The sequence below is a fragment of the Malaclemys terrapin genome, chromosome 2 (genome assembly GCF_027887155.1).
Source record: "Malaclemys terrapin pileata isolate rMalTer1 chromosome 2, rMalTer1.hap1, whole genome shotgun sequence".
In the NCBI taxonomy this organism is placed as follows: Eukaryota; Metazoa; Chordata; order Testudines; family Emydidae; genus Malaclemys; species Malaclemys terrapin.
The window spans coordinates 84,548,356-84,562,852 of record NC_071506.1 but is presented as its reverse complement, the minus strand read 5'-3'; the positions used below and the strand labels follow the sequence as shown (position 1 = coordinate 84,562,852).

Genomic DNA, 14,497 nt, shown 5'->3' with positions numbered 1-14,497 from the left:
TTTAGCATTCAAGGTCTCCGGACAGTGAACATTTTCTGCATTGCCCAGAGGTGGTATGGAAGAGTAAAATGCAGCACATCCGCATCAGATCTGTAGCATATCGAGAAACATTTTTAGCTTGCTAGAGATTCAGAGGAAAATATAAAATATGTTCTGGTTAATGCAAAACAGGCTTTGCTAGATCAAGACCAATTTAATGCCATCTTTGTGGTTGATTTTTCTGGGAGATGTTATGTCTACATCTCATTAAAACATAAACACTTACCTGATGAAAATACCTTACAGTTTCCACTCCAGTTGCTACACAAGTCTTTCCACATTCCCAAGAAAGACTCAGACTGAAATAATGTTCCGAGAGATACAGTGCATTATCAGCCCCAATGGAAACAATAGTGTAGATGAGAAAGTTCCAGTTCATTTATCTTAAAAGAAGCTGCAAAGAGACTGCACAACAAGAACTCCCCAAAAAAGCCCAATGCTGCTGCATCACCCTTCTATGCACCAGCTCCTTAGACATTGCTGTGAATTATTTTACAACATTAGCAATTCATACATTAGTGGTGTAGATGTTGCAGCAACATTACTCCAACTGGTCCTTTGGACTACTAAATTTGCCACTGGTGAGATATGAACTGGGGACATGTAGATTGAAAGGTTGTAGTTATTGAATCACTTGAGCTAAAGGAATATATCTGGTTGCCAGTTGTAGTACTGTAACCTTTGAAAGTGACTCTGAGGCCAAATATTTCCAATCCACTCAAGTAACATACTCTTTTGCATTTGAAAAAGCAATGTAAAAGATTTGGTTGTACAAATCCCATTGACTTTAGAGGGAGCACTGATACTGAAACACTTTAGTTCTTTGAAAATTTATGAGAATAAGTCTGAACACCAAATACCAGTCCACTCTAAGTCTAAAATATTTCTAGTAAAGAGTAGGAGTAAGTCAATAGGTATGTAATGGTTCCAAAGGTGTGTACTGTAAAATGATTACAGTTGGGGTATGTTTTCATGGAGTCAGCATTATTATTATTTTATTATTGGTTTGATATTATGCTTATGTACTGGGGGCGGGAAAGGGGATGAAGTGCTCAGACAATATACTGTATAAATCTATGACAGTCCCCTTCTTCCTGCACCTCAACTTTATTCCTTGCTCAATCACAGGCCAGGGTTCTGTCTTTTCAGGGCTTTTCAAAAAGCATTACACAGAATTAAACCTCAGGGCTATTGTATGTAAACCCCTGATAAATTAATTTTAATAGTTCCCAGTTGATTTCAAAGGGCGCATACCATACTTTTACTAAAAACAAACATTTAATGCGCACAAAACTACCTTGTAAATAGTATTTGGATAACTATGAATAACTTTTAAACAAAAACTATTAAGCAGTACATTTACGGTGTTTTACGTAAATTTACGGTGTTCTCATACAGACTTTCCTCCTGGTCCTGTGTCAATCAACTACTGAGTCTGCTGGGCTGTTTTTAACTTCTTTGTTTGTAACCTTCCCTCTCCCACACACCCACCTTGGTCTCTGATTGAGTCAGCTTTCAGAGGATGACTAGGTTATCACCTGCCAGGTGAGTTGCCCACAATGAAAACATCATATAGAGCCTTAGAACAGCTACTGACCATATATGGTAACTGCCACATCATGTTCTGGAAGTTTCTGGGTCTTTCTAACTGTGTTACCCTGACCACCTCTCTGCACTTCTGCAAAGACACAGACTATCCAACTAAGATGCATGGCTCCCACACTGGTTCGCTCCCCTGAAGAAATAAAGTCTCATACTGCAATATAAAGCATGTGAGTTATTCTTAGTGTAGTATAAGAAAGAAAAGATGCTTACAATCTAAGTAGACAAAAGACATAAACTGAATGGAAAGTACACTTGAAGCCTGATCCAATATCCAGTGAAGTCAGTGGAGAGACTCTATATTTTGCATTGGGCCATAAGTAACCCAGAAAATGTTCTGAAAGACCATGATTTTGTTTAATGAATTCAGGCCTGATCCTGCAAATATGCATGTGAGTAATTTGGGACCCACTCAATATACATATAAGGATTTGCACACATGCATAAGTGTTTGTAGGATTGGGGCCTTAGAGAGTACATGACAGCATTTTTACTGCTGTTAGTTAGTTAGCAATGGCGGGTTTTACAGAAGAAAATCTTCCCTTATCTAGTTTTCACTTGTTAGAACAAGTTTGCTTTTTGTCATTTGTTGAGCTATCCTTTCTGTGATGATATAAGGGGTGACCAATTGTCTAACAAAGGGGAGTGAGAAAGGATTTTATGTTTAAGATTTCTAATATTAAAGGCAATTATATGAAAAATATGCATGTCAATTACTGCATTGGTTTAAATATCTCACATCTTCTGTTGTTTTCCATTCTTCTAGGCCTTTCTCTGAAATCTGTCTGTAACGTAACTATACATATTAGATGACTTTGGGATACTCTTTACATCAACAATGAAAGGATTATCCAGCAACCGCAGTCATCATCATGGGATTACCTGTGACCCTCCATGTGACAGTCTGCCACATCACCCAGACAGGCAGCCATATTTGTTAAATCCAGTGGACCCTCACCCTGCAGATCACCCTTATTATACTCAGAGAAACTCTTTTCAGGCAGAATGCATGGTACCTTATAATGATCAAATTGCCAGCAGCACATTTCCTCGGCGACATTACAGTTCCCACCATGAACTTAAAGATGAGTGTGCTCTTGTTCCCCATGGAACAGCTAACAAAACTAATCGCATTCCTGCCAATCTTTTGGACCAGTTTGAAAGGCAGTTGCCTCTTAATCGTGATGGCTACCATACCTTACAATACAAACGGACTGCCGTGGAACATCGCAGTGACAGTCCAGGGAGGATCCGCCACTTAGTTCACTCTGTTCAAAAGCTCTTCACAAAGTCTCATTCTCTTGAGGGACCATCAAAGGGAAGTGTCAATGGTGGCAAAGCAAGCCCAGAGGAGACACAGACTATGAGGTATGGGAAGCGTAGCAAGAGTAAAGAAAGGAGGTCAGAAGGCAAGTCCAGATCCAATGCACCAGGATGGTGGAGTTCAGATGACAACTTGGACAATGATGTTTGCATTTATCATGGTCCCAGTGGAGTTATGACTATGGGAAGGTGCCCCGATCGTTCCACTTCTCAGTACTTTATGGAAGCCTATAATACTGTAAGTCAACATACTGTGAAGTCATCCAAAAGCAATAATGATGTCAAATGCTCTACTTGTGCAAACCTGCCCGTGAATTTGGATGCCCAGTTAATGAAGAAAAGCTCTTGGTCCTCTACATTGACAGTGAGCAGAGCCCGTGAGGTTTACCAGAAAGCTTCAGTTAATATGGATCAGACACTAGTGAAGTCAGAGACATGTCAACAGGAGCGGTCTTGTCAATACCTTCAGGTATAGTATGTAGCACTGATTGCTGTTTACTGAATTGTTCTTTTTGTGGATGTTTTTTCATTCTGATATTTCAGAGGTCATCGTCTATCATGTTTTGAGAGGTCATTGGACGTAGAAAAGGGAAAGGGGTAATCCAGATAAAATTTAAAATAAATTTGCATTTTATTGCTAAAAGTCAAGTTTCAAATGAACTTTTCCAGTGGGCAACAGGCTGATTTATTTATTTATTTATTTATTTATTTATTTATTTTTGCGCGTGTGGGAAGAATGAGAGCTTGGGGGGGGGGTTGGATTCAAAAGGCAGTCACAGCAGGGACCTAGGGAATTGGAGGTTGCTTTGCTTGTATTTAGCATTACAATGTCACTCAACAGGATGTTACCAGCAGAGGTGCTGGAACAATTTTTCTAGTGGGGGTGCTGGGAGCCATTGTACCAAACTGAAAACCCCGTGTATATAATGGGAACCACTTCAAGCCTGGGGGTGCTGAAGCACCCCCTGCAACCTTAGTTCCAGCTCTAATGGTTACCAGTATACAAATTCTTTGGTTTCTGTAATTTCAGGATTTGCCTTCATTAGTTCTTATTTTATTATGAAAATTGGAGACCCTTTGGAAACTTTGAGATGTCTTAATCCTTTATACACCAGTAAAAAAACCTGCTAGCTGTTTTTCCACAAAAGATTAAATAGTTATTGTAAAGGGTCCAGATTTGTGTATCTGGCTATTTCTCTTTCTTATGGCATTGATTCAAAAACATAAAATTGAAAGGCTGTAATGATTGCTTGTTCTGATTATACACTTTAAGAGTACATCACCTACTCCCTCACAAGCTGTTTGCAGTTAATAAAGCGTCACTATTTTTCACCAGTATTGTATCTTTAAATGTCAAGAATCAGATGTCTGCTCTTGGAGCTATCATACTGCCGGTGGATGTGTGTGGCAGAAACATGGATCAGAAAATATTAAAACTGTTTCATTCTTAGTTGAGCTGGGGATAGCTTTTATGCGTTTTAAACGAAGCAGTTATGGCACATCTAAGTGTATGTGTAAAATGGAATAACGTTACACAGAGAAGAGAGAAGACCATGAGGAAAAAAGAGGTTTGAGAAGAGAACTTTGTTTTGCTTTAAAATAGTGGGACTCTTGCATGTTTATATGTATACAGAGCCCATTTTTCTAACGTGGTTACCTTTATGGGACATTCCGTTTCCACATTTTGTTGCTCAGGTCATTACTCAGATAAAGGGCAGGATTCAGATGTCCTAATAAGGCACCCACATTTTAAAATTGAGCTCTATAGGTTAAATGGAATATAAAATCATTTAGAATACTAAGCTTTGAAACTCTGTTTACAATATTTAAAAAAAGGATGTGTATATTTTCCATTAATTTATAGCAACATGGGGGAAGGGGAAATGGAGAAAGTATGTGTTCTCAGGGTGTGTGTATAGATGCGCGTATGGAGTGGGGAGGGACTTTAGGGCTGAGTTACAATTTTAAAGGTTTGATACAGTCGTTTTCTTCAATCTGAGTTTTGGGAGCTAAAAGAAATTTTAATTTTGGAGTTGAATGTCTTGGTTATTTTGGATTTGAAGTTTTTTGTTGTTTGTTTACTCGTTCAGTTTCCAGGCAGGTATTGATAAAATAGCTGACAATTCAGTGTGTAACCAGATGGATAGAAAAGAGTAAAAAACTATGCCAACATCAGCTTCAAATAAGCACTTTCAGAGAGACTGTTAGATAATATTTAATTGACAGGAATAGGCTTATAAGTGGAATTAGAGGAGAGTATCTGTATCTTCATGGAAATATGTCCAACAATGCATGGAATTAGAATGACTGAACGTTCTCTTATACATATGACATGCTATTTATGTCCAGATTATTTATTTTTATTATTATTATTATTATTATATACTTGCTTTGAAAAAAAACTGTGATATGTCAGTGTTTGAAATTTGCTAAAAAGCAGAGGAAATCTTAATCAAGCTCTAATTTACATTGCTAGCATTATAAGACATCAGCCGGGTAATAATTGCTAGTGTATGAGGCAGTCTGAGACAACTGAAACTGTTATTTATTGACCATTTTAAAAAATAGCAAATGTATATGTTAGTAAAAAATTGTGCATATTTAACTGCTTCCCATTTCCTTCCCCTTCACATATCACTTGTCCTCTGAGAGTATAAGCCCTTTATGGCATGTACAATATTTCCTTTGTATTTGTACTGCTCTTAGAACACTGGGGCCCCAATCCTAATTGGGGCCTGTAAACTCTACTGCAATATAAATATTATAAATAAAAATAATCAGTATCCTTCTGTCAATAAGATGTAGATATGTTTCAACTGTTTTTTGTTCTTGTTGAAACATAGGTAGGCTGGTTTCCTGGGTTAGGACAATTTGAAATGTACTAATTGAGATTACAAAGCCATGATAGTTTTGGACAACTCTGATAATGACTTTGACTAATGTGGTATTTCTTTGCTGCTTTTTTTTACTCGTTAACCAGATTACTAGAAGCTCTTTGCAACTCACTTATAATTTAAGTTGCTATTAATGATGCAGCAAGTGGACTACATGATCCTTGGATGAGGCTAGTGTTTTATTCATGCAAACTGTCCTTATGCTATAAATGTCTGAACACAATGGATATGTGACTTTTTTGTTCTACTGAATATTGTGATTTTTTTTTTCTCTAAAGCTGCAGGCTTGAGTCTGGCATGGGTCACAAGTGAAATAGTTCTCTCAACCCTTCCCCTCACCCCATGCCTGCCTGCCTTTATGGCCTCTATTACTGTAGTATCAGAACACCTCATTATTTAGAAGTAGAAATGATGAGCAATAACAATCTCACTCTGTAGAAGAAATAACTTAAGTTTGATCATTTCAGTCTAGTCCCCAATTCGCATTTGTCCATATTAGAGATGGCTAAATCTCTGAGGGTTTGGAGTGTGGATTCAGAGCAGACTCCAAACCTCAGGTTGCTATCCAAACCTATGGATGTTCCTCAAGGACCCATTCTTTCCTCTTAATACAATCTTTCCTCTCTCCAATAGGCTCCAATAGCTGTAGGAAAGCTAAGTGGAAGTGGCTAGTAGGACCCCCTCCCAGTTCCATTTTGTATACAAGTAGCTGTGAGTTCCCCTGTGCTATTTTAGGGGGATGGCTGATAGACCACCTCTCCTCTCACCTGCTTTTCTGAGAGGATGGTGTCTTGCCTACTGCCTCCGCCGCTTCCTATGGGGATGTTGTTTCTGGTAGACCTGCTCTGATAAAGTCCCAAGTGAAATATTATAGGGGCTGGGAAACTTGCCATCCCACCACTTCTACAGTAGTGAAAGGCAGATCCTCACTCTTAGGTCCTGCTACACCTGCTCCCTTAAATCTCGCAGTATTCTTAGCCTGATACTTCTGTGCTTCTGCAGCATAACTGGGGATGGAGACCCTGCGCAGGTGCTTTCATTAATGTGGACTTTGGGAGAAAATAGATGATTCTTTTATGTGGGCATAGGGTAAATTAGAACTACCCCATCTCTTCTCTGGGAAGTAGGTGTGTGTTGGTGGGAGGGAAGGGAATGGGGTACAGTCTGGTACTGAACTTTTCCTTACCTCAAGAAAATATTCTGATTTGGTTCAGCTCTAGGAATGGTCCAAGCAGCGGAGGGCGGGAAATGGGAAGGAGCATTCTTATTTTATCCATGATAGTTCCCCATGCCTTGACAGTGAGATTTGTTAGGTAGTGGAACAGTTTCCCAAGGCTTATGGTAGACAGTCCATTGGAATGTTCTAAGCTAGACATATCACTAGAATTTGCAATGTAGGAAGCAATACTTCCCTGGCCTAAAAACGGTCTAAATGCATAGATATTTTACCATTCTTAATTTTATGGATCTATGGTAATTCATGCACCAGCACTACCACACTACACAGTTAGTCTCTAATGATGTATTTACTGCTGGATATTCCCCACAATTGTTTTCATAGCCTTCGCCTATCTGTAAAGAGAGAAAAAAATGCACAGATTATTTTTCATATTTTCCCCCATTTTTTTATTTGAGTCAGTCGTGTTTTTTCATGACACACTGTAATCATTTGTGTCAAGATACACAGGGTAGGGAAAGCAAGCTATTTATTTCCTGGCTTCAATTAGAGTTCACTAAGCTCTTTGGAGCAAAGACTATATTTTTCTTATGTGTTTGTACCGTGCCTTGCACAGTGAGGGCCTTGGCTGGGGGCCCCTAGGCACTACCACAGTATAAATAATAATTTTATATTCTTGGCATAGGGCAGCAGAAAAAGTAGAACTTTGCTGCTGGCAGCTACAGTTCAAGGAAGACTCAGCAATAGAAAAGTGGCAGGGTGGGGTGGGAAAGTGAGGTATCCAGTAGGTGAGGAATCCTATGCAGCTATCAACATACCATGCTTTGTCCAGCAGCCCATGAACAAGCGACTTGGAAAAAAATCTGTAAAACTTGTAAGCCAAAAGGCTTGAGTATGAGATGCATATTTTCTAGTTTATTGTCATTGGATCTGGTAAAGAAGGGCCTGATTTGTCCCAGAGCCTATGTCTTATTTTCTCTTATGGCTTAGACCCTGTTGGAGGCCATCAACAATGTCCATAAACTACTCCGTGTAAAGAAACTCTTCTGCTTCAGTAAATCCTGCTTTCTTTTCTTAGGACCAGGCACCTCCTTTGTAAGATGATTCAGTAGGTATCCCATAGCTTCTCTGGTCCCATTTCTTTGTAAGGCTAAATTGAGTTTATTGCTTAACTTCCTAGTGCTAATCTGTATTGTGAGATATCATATTATTTGATCATTTAGTCTATTAAATCACCTGGTAAATTGTTTATTCTTCTGGGATAGTAATTTGTTTAAAATCTGTTTTGCTGGGTTTATCTGTGCACATTCATCTGAATTTGCAATCATTCTCTACTTGTTTTTCTTGTGAACTTTGTTTGCATTTCTGTCACGGTGAAGTGATTACTAAATTAATCTACTCAATGTGTCCTTGTCTTGCATACATATCTAGGGAAGATGCTATTTGTTCTCTGCTGCAGCTTACATATCTAGAACTTGATTCTCCACTCCTTTCTTCCACTGAATGGTAAATCTATCCTTCACAGCTGCAATTTTCTTATCAGTTCTGCAAAACGGCTAAAGTTGAAGCCTCCTATTATCATTTTATCCTGATTTCTATTTCATACTTCTTAATAAAGCTGGTGAAATAATTGAAAAGACAAATATACTTGCAAATAAAACACCAAATATAATAATGGAATTATATTATTCTCAAGTATTTGAACGATCTCCAGGTATTCATGAAAAAATTTGTGAATCCCAAAAGTTTCATGAACTGTAGCATAACTGCAAAAAAGAACAGGAGTACTTGTGGCATCTTAGAGACTAACAAATTTATTTCAGCATAAGATTTTGTGGGCTACAGCCCATTTCATCAGTAGCATAACTGGTTATTTATCTCACATTTCATACCAAAAACACAATTCACCCAAAAGTGATTTTTCAACCATGAAAATTGGTCATCCAACCTGTTGGTGAATGCTTATGAATAATGAGTAGATCTGTAGAAATTGGGATGGGTTTGTAAATGATTCACAAATGGGAGCTAAATTTGCAACAAATATATACATAATGAATAATTCAACCAGATCTTCTACTTAGGCATACATAGTCTTCAGCCTAATTCTGTATCTATCCAAGACACCTTTGCTGTGCTGTGAAAAACCTTTCCTATGAAAATAACCCATAAATAGGTATATCTCCATATATATATATATATATATATATATATATATATATATCATAGAACTGGAAGGGACCCCAAAGGGTCATCGAGTCCAGCCCCCTGTCTTCACTAGCAGGACCAAGTACTGATTTTTGCCCGAGATCCCTAAGTGGCCCCCTCAAAGATCAAACTCGCAATCCTGGGTTTAGCAAGCCAATGCTCAAACCACTGAGCTATCCCTCCCCGCCCTTAGCAGAACATTGCTAAGTAATCCTGTCTTCCTCTTGCAACCTCTTTTTAAATGTACCCTACAATAACTTTCCATCACCTTTGTTATTGCAGTTGGTAAGGATGACATCACTGTATATTTCACTTTAACAACCACCATTTTCTCATACAATTAGTTAAAGACTGGTCTTTGGCATAGCTGTCCCATTAGTTGCTCAGTACCCCACTGATGCAGGCCCTGTAAGTACCTAGCTAGATCTTCTATGACAATGTCCACTCTTTAATGATTATGCCTGCAATTTTATCTGCCATTGTACTTGAGATTGTTGTTTCCCATCCACTAGTTGCTTCACAGTTCCATTACTTCTCAATGTTGGTGACTGTACACATATACACAATACATTGTTCTAATTTGACTTTTAGTTTCACTGTCCATCTTGCTTGAACATCCTTTCATTCCAACAGCATGTTTACCACTCTGTATAAAATTCTATCACTTGGATTTATGCCTCCTCTCAGCTGTGTGATGCCATATAGTGTTAATTGTATAGTATAAAGGGGCCATTAAATACAGCTGTTTGAGTTATCCCATCATAAAGTACCTTAGAAGCTTGTGTTTGTGGAAACTGTATCTAAGACATTAAAGTTGATGCCTGGTAACAACTCCAACTCCAGTTGATACTAAGAGAGAAAACAGACTAGATGTGATCCCATCTCAGAACCCTGGATCTGATACCTTCCTGTCACCATGAACACTGGGGATGTTCTAATCTGAATTTTGTGGATTGGGTCTTTCTATAGTGGGCCCAAACCAAACCCTATTCTGGACAACCCCATCCTCAGGGACAGTTTGGATCCAGATCTAAATCTGGTCTGAATTCTACAATGTGGGCCCATTTCTAATGGAGAAGTGTACAGTAGTTTGGAGGTAAATGTTGAAAGTGATGCTTCTCTTTTTAAGGGTGGGGAGTAAGGAATATTTCTGCTATTTTAAATTAAGCTTCTTATTCCAAGATTGAAGTAGAGATCAAAAAGCACCACAACTGCATTACCCAATGCAGGCAGACTGGTCTAAGCTAAGAACAGTATGACTCAGTCTTGTTGGTCTTGGCTGTTAGGAACCTAATACCAGTTTTTCCCCATGTAAAGATGCATACAGTTATTTCAGTCAAATGAACTGATTTTAAAATAGAACCTCATTGCTAAAATCCCACAAGTTGAAACAAATGTTGGCAAGAATATTGCAGATATTTGATTTTCTCTAAATGGAAATAACCTATATATCTGCTTTTCTGAAAACTGCTGAAGGTTATTTTTAAATACAGTAAAACATATAGTGTTAATTATATCTTAAGTCCTCCTTTTTTGCATATTTCAGTGACTCCTAAAACATGCACATTGAAAGGATGCTGTGATATTCATTTTTGTTGTTCTAAGAATTCAGTATTCATGATTGCCAAGAATAGATCTAGAAAGTGGAAGAGGGCAATTGAATTTTCTCTAACATACAAAATAGCCATAATAACTGCTAGGAGAACCAAATTGCATGGGTTTGAAAATCTGCACTGAGGAGTCATTAAGTATTGTTCTTAGTTGTGTGATTTCATTTCATTAAGTATTTGCATACTAATAGAAAGCTAAAGTTACGAGTCTACTGTTGAGTGATGGCCAGCCACTCCCCTCCAGCCCTTGTGTTTACTTCCAGTCACCCACATTGCATTGGCAAAGCACAGGGAGAAGCTTAATGCTCTCAGCTGCAGTAAACCAAATCAAAATTGAGATGAATAATGAACTTAATTTTCCAAAAAGACAGTCTGTTTGATATTTCATCTAATAAGGTAAGTTAATAAACATTCTAGGCAACAGAAAGGAAAATATTCTTTTTTTATTGTTTAAAGCCTGAATAAAATCCATATTTTTATCCTCACATGCTGGAGTTTATTTCAAATTTCATCCAATGTGTGAATTAGAGATGAATAATCTAGCACTTGAATGCCACTATATACCTGTCTTTTGTTTATTTGGGACCCAGAAATATACATAAGAAAAATCCAGCTTTTTACACAAAAAGAATACGAAAAGAAATTTACCAGTCACCGCAAGCTTGCTAATGATAAATTTAGTCTCTTTCAGAGCAAAGTAAATGTAGATAAAGATCAGAGCATGTAAATGGCACAGCAAATGCAACTGAAACCAGTGAAGGGATTGGCTCTTGACTGTATGTGTTTTGCATGGTCTGTTTATGGTACAGTAAATCTAATAGCTGATGTTTGAGCAGAAAGAAAGAAACTATAGTCAATATTATTTTTCATACTTGTAAGGAACATTATATTTCTACGTGATTACTTAAAATGGAAGTGGTGTGTTTCATTAGCTGACCCAGTTCTGAGGCCTCTGTCAGGTGCTATTTTTCTTCCTTACATTTGTTTTCTGTTTCATCAGACTTTTTTGTTTCATTAGAGCACATTCTTCGTTATTTATTCTGTAAAGAATGAAAAATCACTATGAAGGATCTCACTTTACATTTATTAAAGCCCACTTGCAAAATAAAATGCCTCTAAGTCTCCATATTATTTTGTTTAATAGCTTGATAATAAAAATGAGATTTTAATTAAAGAGGGGACGTTCTTTGGATTTGGCTTTTATTTTCTACTGTTCTCTCTATATTTCTCTCTCTGTCCCTCCTTCTCCCCCTCTCTTCTGGAAATAAAAATATTCTGTGTGATGCCAGGATGGTTTAATTTAGTTAGGCTGTAGTATCACTTCCCGGCTCTCAGAGCTCTGGTCAAGTGAAAAAATTATCTAAGTTATTCCTAATGCTGGAAAAAATTATACTGTTGAGGCAATTGGATATTACAATATGCTTAAACATTAAAGAAAAGTGAAGGTACTTTCTCAGGTATAGAGATCTTATTCCCCTGCATCTTCAAAGGCAGCAGCTACTATCTACACATACTTACATGCAGCATAGTATTTGACCTTGCAAGATACATGCTGGCCATCAAAAGTTGCAAGAGCTGAGCAAACCTCGCAATCAGAAAAAATGATCTGAAAACTCACATAGCCACCTTTCCTCGACATTTCCCCAGTACCTTTGGATGCACAGCACTGTCATATGTGACACCGTATCTGAGAATGTAATAATAAGGCTCTTGGAAATATTATTGTTTGTTTTATTTTTGGTTATATATAGTCAATTTTATTTTTCGTTCTCTAAGGACTGAGTACTCAATATATTTTTTTCCCCAGAATCTGAAACATTTTTCTGTGACAGCAGATGATATCAGCCTACTAAGCCACAGAAGCTTTTTGCTTTAAGAGCCTAAGTAGAGGCAATAAGTAAAAAACAAAACCCAGCATTGATTTGAAATACTTTTAGTAAATTACTGTTTATATTAAAAAGATGCGCAGAAGTGGCAATACAAGAAATACATCTAAAGTTGTTGAGTTTTAAAAATAAGGATCTGATACATAGTAGGAGTTTTGTCTAATAGGTAGGACAGAGGTTTGGAATTCAGCTGGACTCTTGAGTTCTATTTCCGCTCTGCCACAAACACATTTTTTAAGATTGTGCTTGTATCGCTTCTACTGAAATTATCAGATTTGGATGCCTAAACTTAACGTGTAAATCTATACTAGATCAGCTATAATGGGGACTCTCTAAATGAGCTCTGAAAATTAGGTCACTTATTTTAGAGCTTACGTACTGTGTTGATTTAGATACCTAACTTTATACGAAGTATGAAAATGTTGGCCTAAATGCCTTATGCCTCAATTTATCCATCAGCAAAGGGGGAATAATAATAATGCCTAGCATGTAAGGGGGTTGTGTGGTTTAATTTATTAATGTTTGTGAAGCACTTTGAGATCCTTTCATATAAGGTGTTATAGAGACATGGCTAATAATAAATTAAATGTCAACTATTTTATCAGCATTTTTCCCCTTGAAAATGCTCTGATTCATCACTGTGATACAGTTTTACCCTGACAGGTTTCAGATTGTTAGCCGTGTTAATCTGTATCAGCATAAACAACGAGGAGTCCTTGTGGCACCTTAGAGATTAACAAATTTATTTGGGCATTAGGTTTCATGAGCTAAAACCCACTTCATCAGATGCATTGTGTGGAAAATACAGTAGGCAGGTATAAATACACAGCACATGAAAAGATGGGAGTTGCCTTACCAAGTGGAGGGTCAGTGCTAACGAGCCAATTCAGTTAAGGTGGAAGTGGCCTATTCTCAACAGTTCATAGAATCATAGAATATCAGAGTTGGAAGGGACCTCAGGAGGTCATCTAGTCCAACCCCCTGCTCAAAGCAGGACCAATTCCTAACTTTGTCAAGCCTGACCTTAAAAACCTCTAAGGAAGGAGATTCCACCACCTCCCTAGGTAACCATTCCAGTGCTTCACCACCCTCCTAGTGAAAAAGTTTTTCCTAATATCCAACCTAAACCTCCCCCACTGCAACTTGAGACCATTACTCCTTGTTCTGTCATCAGATACCACTCAGAACAGTCTAGATCCATCCTCTTTGGAACCCCCTTTCAGGTAGTTGAAAGCAGCTATCAAATCCCCCCTCATTCTTCTCTTCTGCAGACTAAACAATCCCAGTTCCCTCAGCCTCTCCTCATAAATCATGTGCTCCAGCCCCCAAATCATTTTTGTTGCACTCCGCTGGACTCTTTCCAATTTTTCCACATCCTTCTTGTAGTGTGGGGTCCAAAACTGGACACAGTACTCCAGATGAGGCCTCACCAATGTCGAATAGAGGGGAACGATCATGTCCCTCGATCTGCTGGCAATGCCCCTACTTATACAGCCCAGAATGCCGTTAGCCTTCTTGGCAACAAGGGCACACTGTTGACTCATATCCAGCTTCTCGTCCACTGTAACCCTAGGTCCTTTTCTGCAGAACTGCTTCCTAGCCATTCGGTCCCTAGTCTGTAACAGTGCATGGGATTCTTCCGTCCTAAGTGCAGGACTCTGCATTTGTCCTTGTTGAACCTCATCAGGTTTCTTTTGGCCTAATCCTCTAATTTGTCTTGGTCCCTCTGTATCCTGTCCCTACCCTCCAGCGTATCTACCA

The 14,497-nt window shown here is 38.2% G+C and overlaps 1 protein-coding gene across 2 annotated transcripts in view; it reads left to right on the top strand.

Moving 5' to 3' along the window:
* DLGAP1 (DLG associated protein 1) overlaps positions 1–14,497 on the top strand; it is a 643,533-nt gene that overhangs the window by 405,329 nt on the left and 223,707 nt on the right. Inside the window, exon 4 of one of the 2 annotated variants that reach the window (XM_054020172.1) lies at positions 2,408–3,433. In XM_054020172.1, coding sequence (XP_053876147.1) covers positions 2,480–3,433 — 954 coding nt within the window. In that variant the 5' untranslated portion in view covers positions 2,408–2,479. Of the gene's footprint in view, positions 1–2,407; positions 3,434–4,436; positions 4,533–14,497 lie in introns of those variants that run through there. The other variant, XM_054020173.1, reaches the window with a different exon arrangement.